Below are 20,361 nucleotides of genomic sequence, written 5' to 3'. Positions count from 1 at the left end.
CTTGGCAACCACACACCCCATCAGGGACCCGACCAGATCAGGTTGTGAGGGATTCTCTGACCAGGGCTGCTGCAGAGACCCATGGGATGGACCCTGCTCTTCATTATGTGCTGGGGAAGCCACAGATGGCCTCAGGGAAGGCTCCGTACAAGACTGTCAGCACCACCATCACCCTGAGATGCCCCAGGAGGACAACAAATCCCATGGCTTTCAGGGGTCCCAGCACAGCCCCCACGGCCTTACCAAGGGTGATGTCTTCACAGAAGGCCACATCACAAACAGAAACGCTAAACTGTCCAGGATGGCTTTTGTGTGTTTTCTCTGTTCTACTCTTTTATGAGAATGCATCGCAAAAGTGTTTGCCTCGTTTTAAATGTTAAAGTTAGTACAGGGTCTGTGTGTTGAAGTCACCATCTGCCTGGAGACCCCACGTCTCTGGCAGTAGCTAAGAGCCTGGCTAAGGGTAGGCAAGCAGTTTCCCTTCTGGGGAGGAGAGGCAGCTATAGGACAGTGAGTTCTAGTAAGAATCAAACCATCACCGATACTGGTTTGGCTCAGTGGATAGAGCGTCCGCCTGTGGACTGAAAGGTCCCAGGTTCAATTCTGGTCAAGGACATGTACTTTGTTTGTGGGCACAACCCCAGTAGGGGGTGTTCAGGAGGCAGCTGATCAATGTTTCTCTCTCATCGATGTTTCTAACTCTCTATCTTCCTTCCTCTCTGTAAAAAAAAAAAAAAAATCAATAAAATATATTTTTTTTTTTAAAAGAGTCAAACCATCCCTGCAACTCTGAAGCAATCCTGTCACGCCTCCTGGATGAGGGGCTGTGTTGGGTGGTTGGTGGTTTCCTGTGACCTGAGCAAAGGCCCGGCCAGAACCCAGATTCTACGGGACTGCAGACATGACAGCCCATGTGCTCGCTTCGGCAGCACATATACTAAAAATTGGAAGACATGACAGCCCAGAGCTTTCTGAAGGCAGCAGCACCACACCGCCCCCACTCCCCTGCCCTGCCCCCGAGTGAACACCTGATAGGCTGTTTTGCAAGGCCTAGCCACACTTTTCTGAACAGGAGTGGCCACGTGACAGAGCCTGTTTCAGTCTCAATGTCTGAGGCAACCTGGGCTCAAGAGCTTAGCGGAGCTCCAGCTGGCTTGGCTCAGTGGATAGAGTCCACCTATGAACTGAAGGATCCTGAATTCGATTCTGGTCAGGGGCACATGCCCAGGTTGGGGGCTTGGTCCCTGATTCGGGGCATGCAGGAGGTAGCTGGTCAGTGGTTTTCTTCTCTCATCATTGATGTTTCTGTCTCTCTCCCTCTTCCTTCCCCTCTGAAATCAGTAATATATATATATATATATATATATATATATATATATAATTTTTTTTTTAAAGAGCTTAAGGGAAGTGACCAAGGGTGGAAGTGAACTGGGCTCCCAGATCTTCCCTGAGCAATGAAAGGGCCTCCCCACGTTCAAGGGTGAAACACTTAATTCCACTGCACCTCGGCCACCTCAAACACTCCACCCTTTAAAAAGGGCTCGTGGATGAAGCTCCTAATATCATTTCCTCTTGAAAACGAAGACTGGTCCCAGAGGACTAGTGACAGCCTCAGAAAGCTGATTCACAGATATTTAACCACAGACTTAACCCCGTGGGTTATGTGGTCGGCCCTCCTCTAACCACCAGGCAGATTCCGTTTCTCAGTGCTCAGGGTGAGTCAACACACATCCTCCCTGCTCCTGTATCATCTGGAAAGGGATTATTTCCTCTCAGCCTCACCCCCCCCTTCTGTCTGCCTGGACAGAAGAGAAATCTGATGCAGAAATTGACGGCAGCCAGGCAACTAGTAAAGATATTAGTGAGCACTTTTCATCACAACCCAGGGCCCCACTGATACTGCATTTTATTTTTTTATTTTATTTTATTTTATTTTATTCAGTTCGCTAACATTTAAAGTGCGAGACACATAGCAATTTGGACTTTACCTCCAACTTCACCTGTAACATGGAAGCTTAGCTGCGCTGCTCACAGACAGGGATGTGAAGCCGAGCACCAGCAGCTGCCCTTGCTCTTGACTGGCATCATGCCCAGTAGGCCCCAGGCCCCGCCCTTCTCTATCCTCCTGCTCATCTGTACTTTGCTCACTAGCCTGGTGAGCAGGCAAATGCCCCTGCCAATGCCCTGAGCACACAAGTGGACAACCCCCAACTTGAGGACTAACTAGAGAACATGCTTCAGGTACCCTCTGCTGGGACGCTGCCTGCACTGACCTCCCTTACAAAATAACTCCATGAATTGACTAAATCGTCCTGTAGGGCCGATGATTTTCCAGGGTCCCTGGACATCAATCCTCAGCATCTCTCAATACTCATGTAGAAAGTGCAAAACTGGGTGAAAGCGTTCTTTAAAAATGATTTCGTTCTTTACATCCTTGACCATGACTTGGTTCCTGACATTTGGCCTCTTTCCTTCTCAAATGCAAAAGAAAAAAGCAACAACTAGTCAACGGAAGGTCTGCTTAGATCACAGTGCATGGAGGTTTTGCAAAGTGTGTGTCACATCATGGTGAATTACAGCAGCAGCGATTCTGTCCCCACCAGCACTCTGCCAACTCTCACCTCCAGGCTCAGAAGCCAAACTGGGGACAGCTTCTTCCTCAGTGATCACTCTAATGGGAAGGGAGGGCATAGAGGGAGGCAGCCCACCCCTCAGGCCCCCACACCTCCTTCTCCAAGTCCGTTCATGAACTCACTGGGGGTCTCTTAGAAAGTAACACAGAGCCCTCTTACTTGAAGTACTCTTCGCTGCCACTGACAAACGTCTTATTGGCCTGGCTGGTGAAGTTAACCATGGTCAAGTTGGGATAGGCGGTCATGCAGAAGGTCGAGTTCTTGATCTGGATTTTGGGATGCTCAGCGATGACGCAGGAATCTGTAGGAGAGGACAGGATGGAAACACGGTGGCGTCTATGCGGAAAATACACCCATATACTGTAGCAATTGAAAACCAAAAGCCAAAAAGATGTGCCAGATATTGAAGAGTAACTTCAGGAAAGCGTTAGCTGAACCAACCTAGATGGAGATGAACTGCAGAATTTTATGTGTCACAGACCCCAGAACCCTGATCCACACAGATAACAGTGGCTCTCGTTTATAGACACTCCCTGTGTGTATGGTACGCACTGCGCTTAGCACTTTATGCTTTGCAGCATTATCTCATGTAACTCTCACAATAGCCTATGTGGTGAGTACTCATACCACTGTTTTTAAATTGAGGTAAAGGCTCGACGAGGTAAGTAACTCCTTAAATCATACAGCTAATGAGGAAGAGAATCGGTACTCAACCCAGGTCCTCAGAACTCCACAGAAAGTAAATGACTTGCAGAGATGAATTAGACATAAGCAAACCTCCTGAAGAGCTGCTGCCACAGAAGGCTTACTTATACGTTCACCTTGAACCCACAGCCTGGCAGGATGAATGACACATAGTAGGAACATATGACATTGTTTTCTACACACCCACATGGGCTATTGGAGGCAGCAACCATGCGTGTGCTTGCGAGCCTGCAGCAGGACCTAACCCAGGGGTTCCCTGGGGGTGAATTTGTTAGTGCCCAATGTCTCCTGCAAAGCCCCTGGGGCTGAGAACCACTGCTCTTAGCGTCCTCAAAATGCCTTCTTATTCACTATTTTGTTCTATAGTCTAATCAAATAGCAGAGAGTTGCAAGGGGTCTCTGAACTAATGGAAGCATCTGCTTCCCCAGCAGTGATCTGAATGCAGACATTTAAAGCACCATCCATCCACATCCCTTTTCCCTCCCTAAACACAGTATTTACCTCTTGGCCTCCTGCCCAAAAATGCACCCATCCCCTAAGACTGAAGAGATCACTAATATGCGAGCAAATCCCAAACTGCTTGTTTCCCAAAGTGCCATTGTGAAGCTCAAGCTAGCAGGCAGCTTCTCGCTTCGCCAGCATCTTGTCTAGATCATCCCTGCTGCCTGCAATACCAGGTCACGTGCTCCTGAGGCACTGCACCAGAGCTCCCGGAAGCCTCCTGCAATACTCCATCTCACCGCCAGATGGCAGAAGCGTGCTTCCGCGCCGTCAGGTTGGGCTCGAGCCTTCAGAGAGCTCTGCGGCCCAGCAACCCTGAACAAAGAGCGGCGATAATGATCATTCTAAATTGGAAGCTGTTGGAAAGGAATTCTCTTTACTCGGGCAATTATTAATAAATGAAAACACATGAAAGGCTAGGGAGAAAAGGAGTCATTTAATTAAAGTTCTAATGAACATTAGGCCATTCCAGAAATAGAAATGGTATTTATGTGGTTTCTGTTTTAAATGGCCCAGCTAAGCCTCCTAATTTCACAGAACAGTCGCTGGTCTCACTTGGCAGGCATGGATTATCCGTGTTCCATTACAGATACCTGGATGGTGCAGTCCGCCTAAGGAAGACAGTCTTCCTTACAAAATACACCTTAAAGACGTGTGGCAAATGGCTTCTACCCATGGACAGGGGGAGGTCAGGTCTCTGGGGCTGGCGTGGGTACCCGATCCCAGCATCTGGATGGCGAGGCAGGGCTCCTGGGCAATGCGTCCCTAGCAATGCTGAGAGGGACCTGAGGTAAATACCTCCCTGCCATGGCTGAAGGTCACAACAGCAGCGATTCATCCCCTCTCTCCTGGGACGGGCTGCTGCTATCACAGGATAGATAGAGTGGTTACAGGGTTTGGAGGAGAGGGTGAGCTTGGGAGGTTATTTGTGGAACACTGCATCCTGGAAGGAGTTGTTCTGTTTTCTCTCTCAGAGTGGCCTTTTGGGAGAGAGCCTGAGATACCCTTTGTCTGGACTCTCGACTTGTCGATCAGAGCAGTGGGGCTCTGAAGCCCCCTGGGTCTCTGCAAGTCAGACCATCATCATCTTTCTAAGTCACCCCAGGACCCCAAAGGACCAATACTACTTCTGTCTAGCCTCCGTAAGGGAACACACACGTGTAGCTAACATAGAAGAACAGATAGGGGGTATACACACACACACACACACACACACACACACACACCACACACACACACACACACACACACTTGCTTTTTAACAAACAAGTGAAAAAATTCAAGAATGAGATAAGGTCTGCCCAGCCTGTCCATATGCTCCCAGGAATAATCAATGGGAAATGTTCATTGTCTCTGCTGAGAGCTTACATAGGTTTTCTGGTTTGTACCAGTCCACCAGGAGCCTAGCTGTGCATTGTTTTTTTTTACTCTGCCTTTAAAGTTTCCTAAGTATTGTGAGCCAGACCAGGAACTCTACAAACCCAGAGATACCCCCGTCCATGTGCCCTGGCCTAGTCTATGTGCTCAGCTTGCTTTAAACAAAAACAAAAACACACACACATGCATACACATACAGGACTATCCTATATAATAAAAGTCTAATATGCTAAGTGTCCAGTTGTCCATTCAACCAATCAAAGCATAATATGTTAATGATATGCTAAGGCCACTCAACCACTCACTATGAAGTGCACTGACCACAAGGTGGGCAGACACTCCAACCAGTAGGGTAGCTTGCTGCTGGGGTCCGGCCAATAGGGACTGAGTGAGATGGGCTGGACACTCCATGGAGCCCTCCTGCAGTCCCTCTTTGGTCCCAATCATGCATGAGTGGGGTCCCTCAGCCTGGCCTGCCCCCTCTTGCAATCTGGGACCCCTCAGGGGATGTCGGAGAGCTGGTTTCAGCCCAATCCTGCAGGCCAGGGCGAGGGACTCTACTAGTGCATGAATTCGTGCACCAGGCCTTTAATAAAATAAACACATGTCCATGACAGATAATGAAGAAAAGAAAGAACGTCCCCAAATGTGCCAGTGAACAAATTGTGTATCATCTTCCTATGTTTTCGATCCATGCATATTTTCTTAAGAATAATAAAAGTACACTATAAGTCTAAATCCTGTTTTTACATTTAACACAATATGGTGAGGATGTCTCCATATTTTATGAATATTCATTTTTAATGACTATAGAAAACTTCATTGTATGGATGCACTATAATTTATTGGAACCATGGAGTTATCCAGCAATTGCTAAATTTTTATGTGTGTTTCTGATGTTTTTCCAAGATTGGAAATGTGCAATGAACAATCATGTATAGTCCTTTACTGTGTCTCTGACTCAGACAAGCTTCCTTTTTACCCCATAGAACTTCAGCTACAAATAGGTAGGGAACATCCTGCAGGACTGAGGGAGTAGAAACCCCTGGGACTTTTCAGGAACCCTGGCTGAGCAGAGAATCAGGGGTCATGAGACCCAAACCCCAGTGCTGGCTGGACCTTGTGACTCACAGCCTGACACTCCCACTCTCTGAGCCTTTAAGTCCACCTTCTCACCTACAAAACAGTGATCCTGTCACCTGCCTCTTGGAACTCTTGGGCACTTATTACAAATAGCAGAGCCATCCTTTATGAAGCTACTTTGTGGATTAGGAAGCATTTAGCATGGTAGTTAGGACCAGGGTCTTGGGAGGCAGGTACTTGGTTCAAACCCCAGATCTACCACAGAGCTAGCTCTATGATCTTGAGCTCCAGTTTTTATCACCTTTAAAGTGAAAGTAATATTGGAAGCCATATATTGGTTTATTGTTCATGTTAACATTGGTAATACGAGTAAAAGGGTTTAACAAGGTGCTTGGCATGTAGTAAGTGATGCTGGGTATTATCATTAAGTGTTAAGGTGCTGCACCAATATTGGTGGATATTGTTAGCAGAGAAGAAAGGTGTTGCTGAATTACTATCCCTCCTGGGGGACAGCTACAGGCACAGATCACTATGGTCCCTGAGGGAAGACACTGAATCAAGACAGCAGCCCTCCTTCAGAGGGCACTCCCCTCCCTGGCACAATCTGGAGGGAACAAGCTGGGCTCTGGCATGACGTTGAGATATTTCTCCATTCCAGGCCCCACATCCTGGGAGATGCTCTTTGCCTACCATGGCCACCACCTTCAGGGAGCCCTCTGGCAGCTGGGTGTTGGTTGTGAATCTAGGAACAGCTGCCCAGGGGGGGTTCTCTCAGACAGAAGCTTTTGCAGAGGTGACCACCAGAATGTGGGCAAACTGCACCGTAGTGTTCCTACTCTTGGGTGTACCCAGGGAACCTTAACAATACAGATTCCTAGGCTCCATCCCCAGGTCACCTGAATCCATTGGGCTGCCATGAACACTAGTGATGTTCAATTTGTTAGTTCCCCGGGTGAATTTTATTTATTGCTATATCCCAAGCACCTGGAGTCGTGCCGGGTACACAGTAGGTATGCAAGCAATGTGCAGCAGCTCGGTTAGAAAACCACTGCTCAACCCTAAGAATACGTCAACATGGAGATTACATAGATGAGGACACTGAGACCCAGAGAGTCTAAGAGACACTTACTCCTGCTCACACCATTAATGAGCCCCACAAACCCCCATCTCCAGGTCTGAGCACATCCAGGTGCACAGGGTTTGAATTTCATAAACACCCTGGTTTTCACTCTTCTCCAGTCTTACCTCAAAGCCTCTGCCAGAGGAGCTTGGTCAGGTAAGTATGTACGTGATCACCTGTGTGAAAATGCTCTTGTGTGAACGACTGTATGTGCCTCTATCATGAGGGGTGGGAGGGAAGGATGCACCTTCTCTCTTAAACACATCCCAAGGTTTAAATAACATCTGAGTTCTGCAAGGGCAAAAGAGCTGATTTGGGGGCCAGCAATAAGAGCCAATCTATAGAGATCACAGGATTCTGCCCTCAGCACAGTCCAGCTTAAGGAAAATGACATCACCCAGGGAGAAGACACCACTTGTCTACGGGGCCTGTTAAAAGGACCAGAGCCTTCAAAGGTGACTGATAGAAATAGCACCTTCTGTTTGTGGAACTTTATACTTTTTAGCTGCCATCATCATATCCTTTCATTTCTTTTCTCCTTATCACAATCCCAGGAGGTGAGCAGGATGAAGGATATTGTTACTGTTTGTTTTGCAAATGCAGAAAACTCAGACACAGAGGAGAGAAGTTATATACTTATCCTTGGGGCTAGGATGTTTTATGGACCAGAAGCCTTGCCCACGAACCAGTCAGTGTATCCTCACACTTACTACTCACCCTTGACCCAACAGGCTGGCTGCTCCCAAGTCCTCATATGCTGTGGTTTGAAACCCCTAGAAACACTCTCTAGTCTCCCAGGCAGAATTCCTATCTTCTACTATTACATTGTGCACATTTCTACTAAGGGCTTTTGTTGAAGTGTCTGTTTCCATATGAGCAGTATTTTGTAAAGTGTAGACCCAGAATCACTTGTATCAATCACTTCCCTAGGCTCTTGGACCTCGTTGCTTTTCAAATTGTACTATGCATACAAGTCACCTCGGGACCTTGCTAAAATGCAAATTTCCCAACTCTCCCCACCCCAAATCTAATAAATCAGACTCTAGTGGGCCTGCAAATCTGCATTTTTTTTAAACAAACATTCCAGCTATTCCTGAGCACACAAAAATTGTATTACCCCTTTCTAGGCCATAAGCTCCTTAAATATTAGAATTAAGTATATTTGGTGTTGTTTTTTTAAATCTCTGTGCCCCCAGCACCTAGCCTAAGGCAGGCAAACATAATATGTGCTCAGTTAATCTTCACTGAATGAATGAATGAGTGAATTAATGAGTACTTCACCTAATGTAGGTATATCCAAACTTACCTAATAAAAGTCTGGTTTTATCTTTGCATTCTGGCGTGTTCCAAGGGTTGTTGCAGGAACCCCAGGGCAGCACAGCCACAAAGGAGGCAAACAGGTAGAAAAGTGTGTAGCAAATAATCACGTTGTAGTATATGGCTATTAGGACGGAGATGATCAGCATTGCAATGCCACAGCCTGTGGAAGCAAAATTCCCAGGGATTCATTTCATCCCACATTCTACAGAATCCTTTCAGTGGGGCCCAGGCAGAGTCAGATCTTGGTTCTCTTACACAGAGGGATACACTCATAGTGGTGACTTTGTGTTGACAAAGGGCATCGAGGCAATCTGCCAGGAATGGGACATGCCAAAAGTGATCATGGGCCATTCTTTAGTGGGTCTCAGAGGTGGTATTGGTCAAATAGAGAAGGAAGGAATGAGTTCTATTGATCACCAAAGCAGGCCGTCCTCCCTGTGGCCGGAGAGAGCAGTGTGAGGTGGAGGAGGCTGAGAGGCAGGGGGACTCACCTTGCAGGGCTGGGATGGCCTTCCACACAGACACTGGCCCCTGGCTGGCAAACTGACCCAGCGATACTTCTAAGAAGAAGATGGGCAACCCAGCCAGAGCCAGCATCATCAGGTAGGGGATGAGGAAAGCACCTTAGGAAGAGAGAACGGGAAGTGAGAGGGCTGGGAGGCCAAGGCCGGGCTTGGGCCCACTTTCCCCCGCCTTTTCCAGAGAGCTTTTGATGTCCTAGCTCAACCACAGGCACCCAGGGACATTAAAGACATTTCACCCTTGTAAAAAATACAAAGGTTCCCTGAAAACACACTCCTTTTTTCCAATTCCCCACTGGATGAGTTACTAGGATTGTGTGCTGGCTGGATTTTAGTCTTTTTTTTTTTTTTTTTTTAAATTGTAGTGTTTCAGTGTCCCAAAATTAAGCCCTTCTTGTGTTTCATAAGTCCATACCTTTGACTCATTGCTGAAGTCAGATTTGGTGAAATCTCCCCATCTCTACAGCACCCCCACCCTCCAAGGACTTACATCTGGGAAACGAGACTTTGGGAGCCCTCCTTGGCTTACAACCTGATTTCCTAGTTACCTGCACACCTTCTCTCAGCCACGGGGGCCTGCTTTGACAGACAGGTGGCCAGGTGCCCATTCCTCTCCCACCACCGCAGCCATCACACACTTCTCAACTTCCCTCTCCACATAGGAAGTCCCTTCCATTCTCCAAGGACAACTCAAATGCTTCCTCCTCCAAGAAATCTCCCTTATCTCTCTCCCTGAGCACTTGACAGTATTTATGTGGGTATCTCATCTAGACTATGGCTTTCTTTCCCTTGGAAGATTCTGTTGGGTTTTATTGAAGGCTTGGGGAATACCCATGATCTCTGAAAAGGTTTGGGCCAGGAAGCACTGTGGCATGGGTCAGGCCAATTCCAGGACTAGTGGTGACAGAGCTCAGAACACAGTGCCCAACGGAATGAAGCTGATCCTTCCTAGGGCCCTCTTTCTGTTCACCCTCCTCCCAACTTCCTGTCTGGAGGAAAGACCTTTCCTGTCACAGGAACATCCCCGAGAGACTCTCCAGGCCAGGAAAGACCGGTGGCAGGCACAGCACTGGGCTGCTGAGGATTAAAATTAGGGGTCATGATGTGCAATCCTCTTCTGTTCCTGGGAAGGAGGCAGCAAGCTCTGCACCCCGCGCTGAGGGCTTCAGAGCCTGGAGCCGCAGTGCGGAAAAGTGGGGGCTCTCCTCACACCTGGCTGGGTGTGCAGCTCTGCAGCTACGGAACCTGGGCGTGTGCTCTGCCCCACAGTTTGCAGATCCCGGGCTAGCAAAGCCAGGGCAGGTTCACTGATCAAACTGGAGCTCTGTCCCTATGTGATCCTCCTGTCACTGAAAGCTTTATTAGAGCACCTTCCTTTCAGTCGGTTCCTGCACCCTGGTCTAGGAATTCCCTGAGAAAACAGCGGAAACCTGGAAACCCGGAAAACGGCTGTGGTGCCCTTATTTGGGTGGCCACACACATTTTTTTTTCCGGTTTCCAGGGCACCCTGGTTGCAAACGCTCTGTGATCCTCATCAGTACTCGTCAGCTTGTCCTAATTTGGAATTGGAAGGAGGGGCATTAACATATTTTTCCCTTTCAATTGCACTGTGTCCATTGTCCCTTTGCACCAAATTCCGCCTGGAGCCCATCCAAGAAGCAAAAACAAAACACAAACCAACAAACAGAACAGAACAAAATTTAAGCTGCCTGACCTGATGGGGTGAGAGTCAAGTTTAAACAGCTGTGGGAGTGAGTTCCAGGTGCAAATTCCTATTGTAACAACCAGCAGTTGGGGGGCAGCCACTGGCCCTGGGCACCTCAACCTCGGGAGGGCCAGCCAGGGACGTGGTGTCCCTCCTTCAAGGGCACAGAGGTACAGCAGATCCCAGAGGCCTGGCAGCTCGTGCTTGCTCACTGGTGTCCTCGCCCTTTCAGCAATGCTTGTCTTTCAAAAGCATTTCCTCACCCAGTTAGGGCAAATGAAAGGAATCATTTGACTACATGATTTTGCTATTCAAACTGTGGCTCTGGTGTCCAAGGGGACGTATGTGTGGGGATACTTCTGAGAGGGTTTTCAGAGCACAGCTCCTAGCCCCTCTCTGCTCACACCTGGTTCACCAGCAGCCAGTGTCCAGTATCACCCAGGTGCCCATTCCCAAGGTCTTCCGCATAGAATGGGATTTCCAAGTTATACTCTTAAAGCATCCTGAATTTGGTGTCCAGCACCACACAGAGTCTGAACTTCCCCGCATCAATGCCCACTTGGCTCAGGACCCAGACCCCCTCCCCACAGAATCAGTGGGGAATCATGCGGGCCCACCTCTTCCCCAAACTCTCTCCAGGTAACAGCCTCTGGGATCTGGGGTGAAACAGTGGCTGAAGCTCCTGCCCTCTGGCTTAACCCTGTTGCCTCAGGGGCTGAGGCTGGAGTGTGAGGAGGTTGTTCTGAGCCTCCCCTCGGGGCCATCCTAGGGCTCTGGGTCCCTCCCCCAACCCCCAATGCCCACCCCACAGGGCCACAGGCGGAAAGACTGGAAAAGCCATACCTCCCCCGTTCTGGAAGGCCAGGTAGGGAAACCTCCAGACATTGCCCAGCCCCACTGCATACCCCACCATGGACAGGATGAAGTCCAGTTTGCTGGACCAGTTCCCTCGGGCCTTATTCTCATCCCCTTGCTCGTCCTCCTGGGGGCGGAAAAGCACATTGTCGGATAACAGCCCCATGTTGGTCAGCAAGCAGGTCCCCTTCTAGCCCCTCCCCCGCCCCGCTGCTGAGGGTCTTTCCCAGCAAGCAGGCCCCCACTTTTCAACCAAGGATGCATCAGCAAGCAGGACCCCAATTCCAAAGAGGGAATGCATCTACAAGCAGGAACCTCACCCCTCAACTCTACACAGAGAGTCTTTCAGCAAGCAGGCTCCCAACCCTGATCTGAGATCCATCTTAAACAACCCCTGAGCCCCTCTTGCCCAAATCCTGCAGTCAGGACACACCAGCAAGCAGTTTTCCCCAAACCTTGAACGAGTTGATTGATCGCAAGCAGATTCCTCCATCCCCAACCCCTGACCAAGAGTTCATTAGGCAAGCAGGGCCCCAATATCATGCCCAGTCTCCAGCAAGCAGGTCCCTAACCAACCCACCCCTCCCCGCCCAAACCTCTCAACACACCCCTTCTCCAGCTCTTTCTCCCTCTGGAGCTTGTGCTAAGGCCAGAGAGAGAACTGCAATGCCTGAAGCCAGCCAGAGCCCCTGCCTCCTTTTCTCTGCCAAAGCCTGCAGGCAGACTCTACCTGGTTGGTTAATTTAGAGGAGGGGATACTTTCGGCATGGGGGAGGGGAGTAAGGGAGATGAGCAGGAGGGAGATGTGTGGGTTAAAAAGGGGGGATAATAGAGAAGTGGATATGGTAAGAGATAGGACACTTAACACCTTGAATTCTGGTCTAAATATCACCATTAACCAGCTATATAGTCCCCCAAGCTTCTCTCTGAGCCTCTGTGTCCACATCTGTAAAATGAGGAGCTTAGAACAGCTCTCCCCTGAGCACCTTCCAGTTCCTCTGCAAACTCACACTGAGATGTGTTTTTTTGTTTTGTTTTTGTTTGTTTGGTTTTTTTTTTGGGGGGGGGGCATACCTGATTCTAGAATGTCTAATTACTAAGCAGAAAAATCACCTCAACTAAAACTCTGAAAATGTTCAGGACACCAGACACCCCATAAAGCTTCTAGGACCCAGCCACTGCATGGCTTTCGTCTCCTCATTCACCATCCACCTCTGTCCTAGCAACCCAGGATGTCCCACCCTGGTCCACAGACCAAGGAGGATGAAAAGCAGCTGTCAGGAGAAGAAGTCGAGGGGAGAAAGGCAGGCTGAGGTGAGTGTCATAAAGGCAACAACAGAAAGATGGGCAGAGCTAAAAACAGGCAAATGCAGGGCTTGATCCTGAACATTTTAACATCCCCTTGCATTCCTCCCCACAGGTACTAGCCCCACCCCCACCTCCACCTCTCGTTCTTCCAGAGCTGGAAGGGTGGGAGTTCCAGCGGCTTTTGCCGCAGTGCGGAGGTTAAGAAGACACGAGAAGCAAAATTCTGCCTCCATCTGGGGTTACACTGGTGGGCACATGCTGCCAGAGGCAGTTCATACACACAGATGGACACTCCAAAAGTGGCCTCCCCAAAACAAGCGCCAAAGTGTCTGTTCATTTCTAGTTACTCTAACAGCTGAGCTCCTGCTGCATGGGTGTGTGTGTGTGTGTGTGTGTGAGAGAGAGAGAGAGAGAGAGAGAGAGAGAACACTAGAGTGACTACAAACAGAAGGGCTATATAAATCCAAAATATCTCATCCAGACAGATGTTCTGGTTTAGGCACCCACCACTGCATTCGTGCCTAGCCCCTGAGCCCAGGGAGGGGAGGAGATAGTAGAAAGGCAGGAAGGGAGGAGCTGAAGGAGGTGGAATGGGACAGAGCAAAGAAGAGAGCAGGGGAAGGAGAGAGGCTGGGGGAAACTGGAAGACGACGAAGCCTGTGTGGGAGAAGGGACCACCGGTCATAGTTGCTTATCTTTCACCCAGGATTGGGGTTTGCTCTGTGGGTTTTTCATGCCTCTGGTTGAGCATTAAAGGATCAAAATGCAGAGCTGGTTCCAGGTTTGTGGAGCCTGAAGCTTATACAATTGAGGGGAGAAACCATATAAAATTATGATGACAAAATTAGGTATCAGATTTATTTTATTTTACTTATTTTTGGAAAAGCCTTGAAATTTAAGTTTCGGGAGCAGGCTCCTGTAAACCCAACTCTCATCAAATGAGCTCTCACGTGATAAAGGGAAACTCACAGTGAAAAGGCTACAAAGCTTAAACGAGCATTTCCTCCGGGTTTTTCTTCTTTTTTTTTTAATTAAGAAAAACAATTAAAGACCCAGTTATTGGCAAGTGGGGGTTGTCTTCGTCAGGGGGTAGGAATGTATCTACCTCAATTGCTTAATCAGGCTGCGCCCGGTTTCTGCTCCCACTGAGGCTGGGAAGGGACAGGGAGCTGCAGGTCCTGAGGTCTATGCCTGGGGCCGGGTCACTACAGCCCCTTCCCCGCCGCCCCGCCCTGAACTGGAGACCCCAGCGCAGTGCCAGCTTCCGAAGCCCCAAAAGCTGCCGTCAGCACCCGTTACCTGACCCTGCCAACCAGTCTCCGCATCAGCACACGTGCACCCGCCCCTGCCCGCTTCCCTGGCGCGCCTGGGGAGCAGGAGGCTTGCGCGGGGGCTGAGAGCAACCTGCTTACCTGGGCGGCAGTGGTCGCCACGCTGCCAGGCAGCACAGACGTGATTCCATCCGTGCCCAGTACCACGGTGCTCTGGCTCATATTCACCCAGCCCACGGCCGGGGTGTTGTTCCGCTCCAGGGTGCCTTTGCCCACACTCACGTCCGCGTCCTCCTCGGGGCCCCGGAGGGCCTGGATCTTACAAGGCATTGCGTTCCCAGGCCCTGCGCCCGCAGGAAGGGTAGCCTGCGCGCCATGAGCCTCGCTCAAATCCCGCAGAACCGCGGACGGGGCTGGCGGCCTCGGCTTCTGGCTACTGAGTTTGCAAGCCCCCAGCCCCTGGCGTTCGGCCTCGCAGGCTCGTGCATCCAGGGACTGGAAAGTTTGGGCGCCGGTGGAAGCCGATCTGGGCACACCGAGCGGCGTGGCTGAGGCTGCGGGAAGGTCCTGCTCCGGGCTGGTCCTGGGCGCGCATGAACCCTCCTGGTGGCCCAGCGCCACCGCCCCCGCCGCCTCCAGGCTGCTGGCTGGTGGTTTGTTCATTTCCTTGGGAGCACCGCAATCCTGCAAATACAAGGTGAAATTCGTGCAAAAAAAAAAAAAAAAATCAAGGCAGCTTTGAAATGAACCTGTGTCTACCTATAGAGATGTTCGCAGCTCAGGTCCAAAACAGTATCTGAGGAACAAATTGAAATCTGGATTTTTTTTTTCTTTCCTTTTCCAAGAAAAACTGCAGTCAGTATTTTTTCAATTTGCCTGTCTGGTCAATAACCAGATGACATGAGGAAGCTAACATTCTCCTCCCTGACGGAGTGGAACTAGGAAAAGAGGCAGAACTGGCTTTTTGGAGTGTAAAGGGGAGGAGGGTGGAAATAGCCCTACAGTCACGAGCTCCCGCCCTCTTTGGATTTCACATCACGGCTGTAGGGCCCGTGTCCCCATCGCCATTGTAGAGAGATTCTTTAATTTTCCGCCCCATTTCCTTTGTCATTCAACAATGCACATTGCCTCTTTTTTTCCTTCCCATAAGCGATAGACAAGCTGCGGCCACAAAGCTGATGCCCTGGCACCCGCAAGGATTTCAGGCCAAATCATTTGTGCGAATCCCACTGATCCAAAATCCCCCCTGCCCGCCAGGTAGCAAAGGCAGGGAGAGCAACAACAACCCAACAACAATGACAAACCACATTTAAAACACCAGACAGTAACCAGGTTTGTTATCTTACACAATCTACATTCTCTCCCAGATTCCCAGACATGTAAAAGAACATGCAAAGTGCCAGCCTCCAACCCAGAATACCTATACACAGAAGTCTGATAACCTTCAGGGCCCTACACCTGCATGAGGACCAAAACTCATGACTAATTTTCATTTGCTTTTTCCCAACTGAGGTTCAAATGAAAAGAACTACCAGCGGCGGTTTTTCCGTCTGCTTTCTTCCTTCTCGTTATCTTTCAAGGATCCCTCAACGTTAGTACCAGAAATCGTTACTATACCGTGAGAATAATCGTATTATCGTCAGCTCATCCACACACCTCTCATCAAGTCTTCTCGCACAAGTGCACATTGCAGAACTCCTTAATTTGCACCAGTCTAAAGTACCTTGACTCCAGCAAGCGTTCTTAGCCTCTAGGATCCAGAGCGACTAGCCTCCTACCGGCATCTGATTTCAGCACCAAGGACAGTGCCGAGAATCCGCAGGGTAAGGGACCGCGCCAACCTCTCAGCTCCGTACCTTCCCAAACCTCTTGGACCTCAGCTGATGTTCACAAGTGCAAATACTACGGCTGTGACAACCGTCCTCCCTCCTTCTTCCAAAATGTACAGAACGTTTCAAAAAGAAGTATTCAAAAACGAATCTGCTCCTCCTCACCCCGCAGCCCCCTCTCTTAAAAGAACAACAAAAAAAGCCAACACTCACCATGTCTGACACCACCGGCAGCAGATTGAATAGGTAGAGAGAGTGAAACCAGCTACCCACAAGACTGGTTTCCACTCCAGCAAGAGAGGCGCTTTCTATATCTCCTTAGGAAAGGCGAGGCGGTTTGCGTCAGTGCAAAGCAAGGTGCCCTTCGTCTGACATTTTCTTGATAATACAAGTTTGATAAATCATTACCCCCATGGATTCGAGTTTTAAAGGGACAACAGCCGTGAGTACGCTGGCCCGTTGCTGTCACTCGGGAGGGAGGGGGGCTGCGTGTTCAGCGTGACTCATGTGGGTCTGATTACTAAACCGAAGCCAGCGGGAGGAGATGACAGAAGTTTGCCTCTCCCTAATTAAGGAAAACATGGGAAGGGACACGTCCCACTGCACCCAAGGCGAGACGCAGAGCGGATTGGGCTGCCGAGGTGGGCGCTGGGGAAGGAGTTAAATCACCATCATGTTCCCATCTTTCTCTGCTACTACACCCGTAGCTGCCTCTCCAAATCTGCAAGCAGAGGATTCCGCAATATTAAACCTCCCTCCCCCCCAAAAAAAACACACACAAAAAAACAATTGAGGGTCTGCTCGTAGCACCACAGCTCTGCGATGGCTGCCACATAATGACGGCTGCTCAGATAAGGGTACTCACCTGCGTGTATGGGGACTTAGAGTCTCACAGCCCTACCCTTCCAGACGACCAGTGTTAGAGGGATCCTGGACTTCCGCTTAAAAATTGAGGTCTACCATTTGCATTCCTGTTTTATCTCTATTGGTACAACAGAAATCCTTGTGTAAAAATTACGATTGCCCTCAATGGATTTGTTAAGTTCCTCTGGAAATATTTTAGAGAAATGAAAAGGAAAGTATCTTCAACACCGACCTGGTTCTTAGGTCACTTTCAAAGTCAAAGGAGACTTATGTTTTCTTCTTAGCCCTCAAAAAAAAAAAAAAAAAAATTCAGCGCAGCGAGGCCTGGTTTGGAAACGGGAGGTCTCAGACACCCTCAGAACCAGGGTCCGGGCAGCCGGTCATCCCAGAAGCCATGGGAAGCTGTGCTGCCCTACTCCGATGGGGGTGAGGGTGGCCGTGGAGATAAAAAGAGGGACTTTCCTTTGGGTGCAAAAACACCTTTTTACAAGGAAGGTGTAGTTTGGAGAGTGGAAGAGGATTCGTAGGTAAACCGCTTCCCCTCCCTCTTTCCTGAGGGCCTGGTTTGGGTAACCCCTGCCCTCTCCCCCCCCCCCCCCACCCCATGGGGAGCTACAGAAAGCACTCAGTCCCTTCGCCGCAGCCAGCCTTGGGGTCAGCGCGTTTGCACGGGCTGGGCCATCCCCACGCAGCGGGAGGGCAATGCCCAGGGCGGGGAAAGCTGCTGCAGCAGATTGTGGTGGGAGCCTGGGGCGCCGTGCAGGCCCCTCCCGCCACTTTCCAGGGGCTCGCCCTGCTCCCAGGCTCACCCGCCTTCGGGGCCCTCTGATGGAAGAAGGCTGGGGATCCTGGTCCGCACCGATATTGAAGGAGGACAGGTTCCCTGAAGAGACCCTCCTTGAGAGCTGCCTTGCGGGTTCCAGGCCGCGTTTATCGCAGTTTTGAGTTAACATTTACTAAGACCTCAGCATTGAACCACTGTGCAAGAGCTTTCCATGAACTGACTCATTTCGTATTGACAACAACCTTTCACCAGTTTTAAACCTGGGGAAACGGAAACTCATAAAATCTCCCCATGACCCTAGAAAATCTCCCAACCCCTTTCCCAGGGCTGGGCCGGGCGGGGAGAGAAGCACCTAATTCTCCCCGGAGACCACGAAGGACACCAGGCTAGTGAGAGAGACCGGGTGGGTCTGGTGGGTTTTGGCTGCGGAAGGTCAGGGCCGCAAGCGGAGCCAAGAAGCCCTGGATCATGAGCTTGTGCTCACTGGGTGGGCACGGGGAAACACCCGGGACTCTGGGAGCCACTGGGAAACCTGGGGAGAGGGGGCTTCCTTCAAAACAGATCTCCCGTTTTCATGGAGCCAAACCAGGACGCTAGAACGTGGAGGGGTGGAGGCGCTCCCCCTCTCCAAGCTCCGAGGGCCCCGGGCCAACTTCCACCAGTCACGACTACGAAAAGTTCTGGCCAGTTTCCTCAGTTTGCATCTGAGCCACTCCCGCACCATGCCGCGTGATCGCTGAGCTCCCACCCAGCTCGTCCACGCTCTGGGCGCACAGATGTCCCAGGCCGGCGCCCCCGGAACGGGGAGAACGCCCCCAGCTGTGACTCTAGGTCCCAGTGACGCCACTCCCCACTCAGTCCCCAGGCCTGACGTTGAGCCTGCAGGCCCTCCCTAGCCAAGTGCGCACTTGGTTTCCTGCGTGAGGCCCTGGATGGTCAGAGGTGGCTGACGCAGGAGGAACACAGCCGCCCTGGGAAGGGGAGGGCTTTGGCAGAAGCTCAGCTTTGGCTCCCTCCCTCCCCCGCGTCTAGCCGCAAGGTTCTGGAAAGGAGGGGCTACAGGGAGAGTGGTGGGAGGGTTTAGAGCCAGCAGCCCTAGGAAGGTCGTGCTGAATCCAGAGCGGGGGCGGGGGACAGGCACCCAGCGGGGCCGCAGGGTAGGGTTGGAGGATTGGAGGGGGCGTGCTGGCGCGGGAGGCCGGGGACAGCTCAGGCACAGGGCTGTGAGTCCCCGCTCGGTAAGTGCCAAGGATGGAGCCTCAGTGTTAGAATAAAAGGCTCAAGTCCTCCGGATGCGGCCCCCCCCCCCCCGCACCCTGTCTCCTTCCCCCCCTCCCCCCCACCCACCCACCCAACACACACAGGGCTGCCTGTTTGGAGTGATAATCCGCCGGCCGGTGCACCACTGTCTCTGCCGCCGAGGAGGCCGTAAATCCGCATCCATCACGGCGCAGCCATTCGGGCGGAATTAGCAGTCACTATGGCCTTAATTACTTTGTCAAAGATGAAAAATAGTAATTGATTTTGCCCTCGATCACACCCCCCCCCTTTGTAGATAAGCAAATAAATAGCTATTTTTGAAAACCCGTGTCCACCCCGCAGTATGGAGGGGGAAGAGGTAGTCTATTGAAACACAGGCCATCAGTGGCAGCCCTGACGCCAGTGTCTGTCCCAAGACAGGAGAGGAGAGCGGTGAGGCGAGGGAGCAGCAGAGGGCCTGAAGGGCAGACTTTGGCATTCATGATGCTGACCTCCCCGCACTAGGGAAGAGGAGAGGACAGAGAGGAAAAGATACTTGACCAGCTCCTGCTCTGGTTGGGTGGGCGCTTGCAGCAGCGATAAAGAACTGCTAGAAAGAGCTGCAGGGCCAGGTTGACAGAAAAGCCAGGAAACCTGCCTAAGGTCAACCCCAGAGTCAGGATTTGAGCCCAGGCCTCTGTTGATTTCATTCCATCCCACCCCGCAGATTTAATGTGAGCACCTACCTGTGGTTTTGATGTGGGAGCCATAAACACCAAAAGCCTTTACAGCTAACGGATGCCAGGCCGCTATGTGGGGTGAGGGTGGTATTGTCAAGAAGCCATGCAGTATTTTTGTTCCACTTGCCCACCACTGCCCAGTTCCACTGCAGTGTGGTTTCCTACTGCAGAACACCACCCCCTAGCTCTGCGACCACAAGGGATATTCTTGATCTATAAAAGGAGGATAATAAGATTAACCTACCTCAAGAGTTGTTCAAGGATTAAATGAGATATGTATGTATGTAAAGTGCCTAGACTGAGGCTGGCTGCTTTCCATAAGCAAACCTTATTATTCAGTCTGGGAGAATCATCTGTTTGAAGCTCCTCAGATTTAGCAAATAAAACAGTTCTTTCTCCTTGGTGCAGAAGGTTTAATATGGGGACGCATGCACAGAATAGAAAGCCTTACTCATTGTGCAACATTTCTCCTCCTTATTCAGGGGTTTGGACAGGCAATAATCAA

General features: G+C 50.5%; 1 protein-coding gene across 1 annotated transcript in view; it reads right to left on the bottom strand.

Annotated features, from left to right (window-relative positions):
* Positions 1-16,510, bottom strand: part of SLC6A5 (solute carrier family 6 member 5) — a 45,203-nt gene extending 28,693 nt beyond the window's left edge. The window contains exons 1-6 of the mRNA XM_084893661.1: positions 16,443-16,510; positions 14,542-15,084; positions 11,810-11,948; positions 9,232-9,363; positions 8,727-8,900; positions 2,793-2,934 (exon numbers count right to left, since the gene is read on the bottom strand). Of these exons, the coding sequence (XP_084749787.1) occupies positions 2,793-2,934; positions 8,727-8,900; positions 9,232-9,363; positions 11,810-11,948; positions 14,542-15,084; positions 16,443-16,445 (1,133 nt within the window). The 5' untranslated portion in view covers positions 16,446-16,510. The remainder of the gene's footprint in view (positions 1-2,792; positions 2,935-8,726; positions 8,901-9,231; positions 9,364-11,809; positions 11,949-14,541; positions 15,085-16,442) is intronic.
* Between the last annotated feature and the right edge of the window lie 3,851 nt (positions 16,511-20,361).

Source organism: Pipistrellus hanaki (assembly GCF_964339955.1).
Source record: "Pipistrellus hanaki genome assembly, chromosome: 9".
Taxonomy (NCBI): Eukaryota; Metazoa; Chordata; class Mammalia; order Chiroptera; family Vespertilionidae; genus Pipistrellus; species Pipistrellus hanaki.
This window is presented reverse-complemented; position numbering and strand designations above follow the sequence as displayed.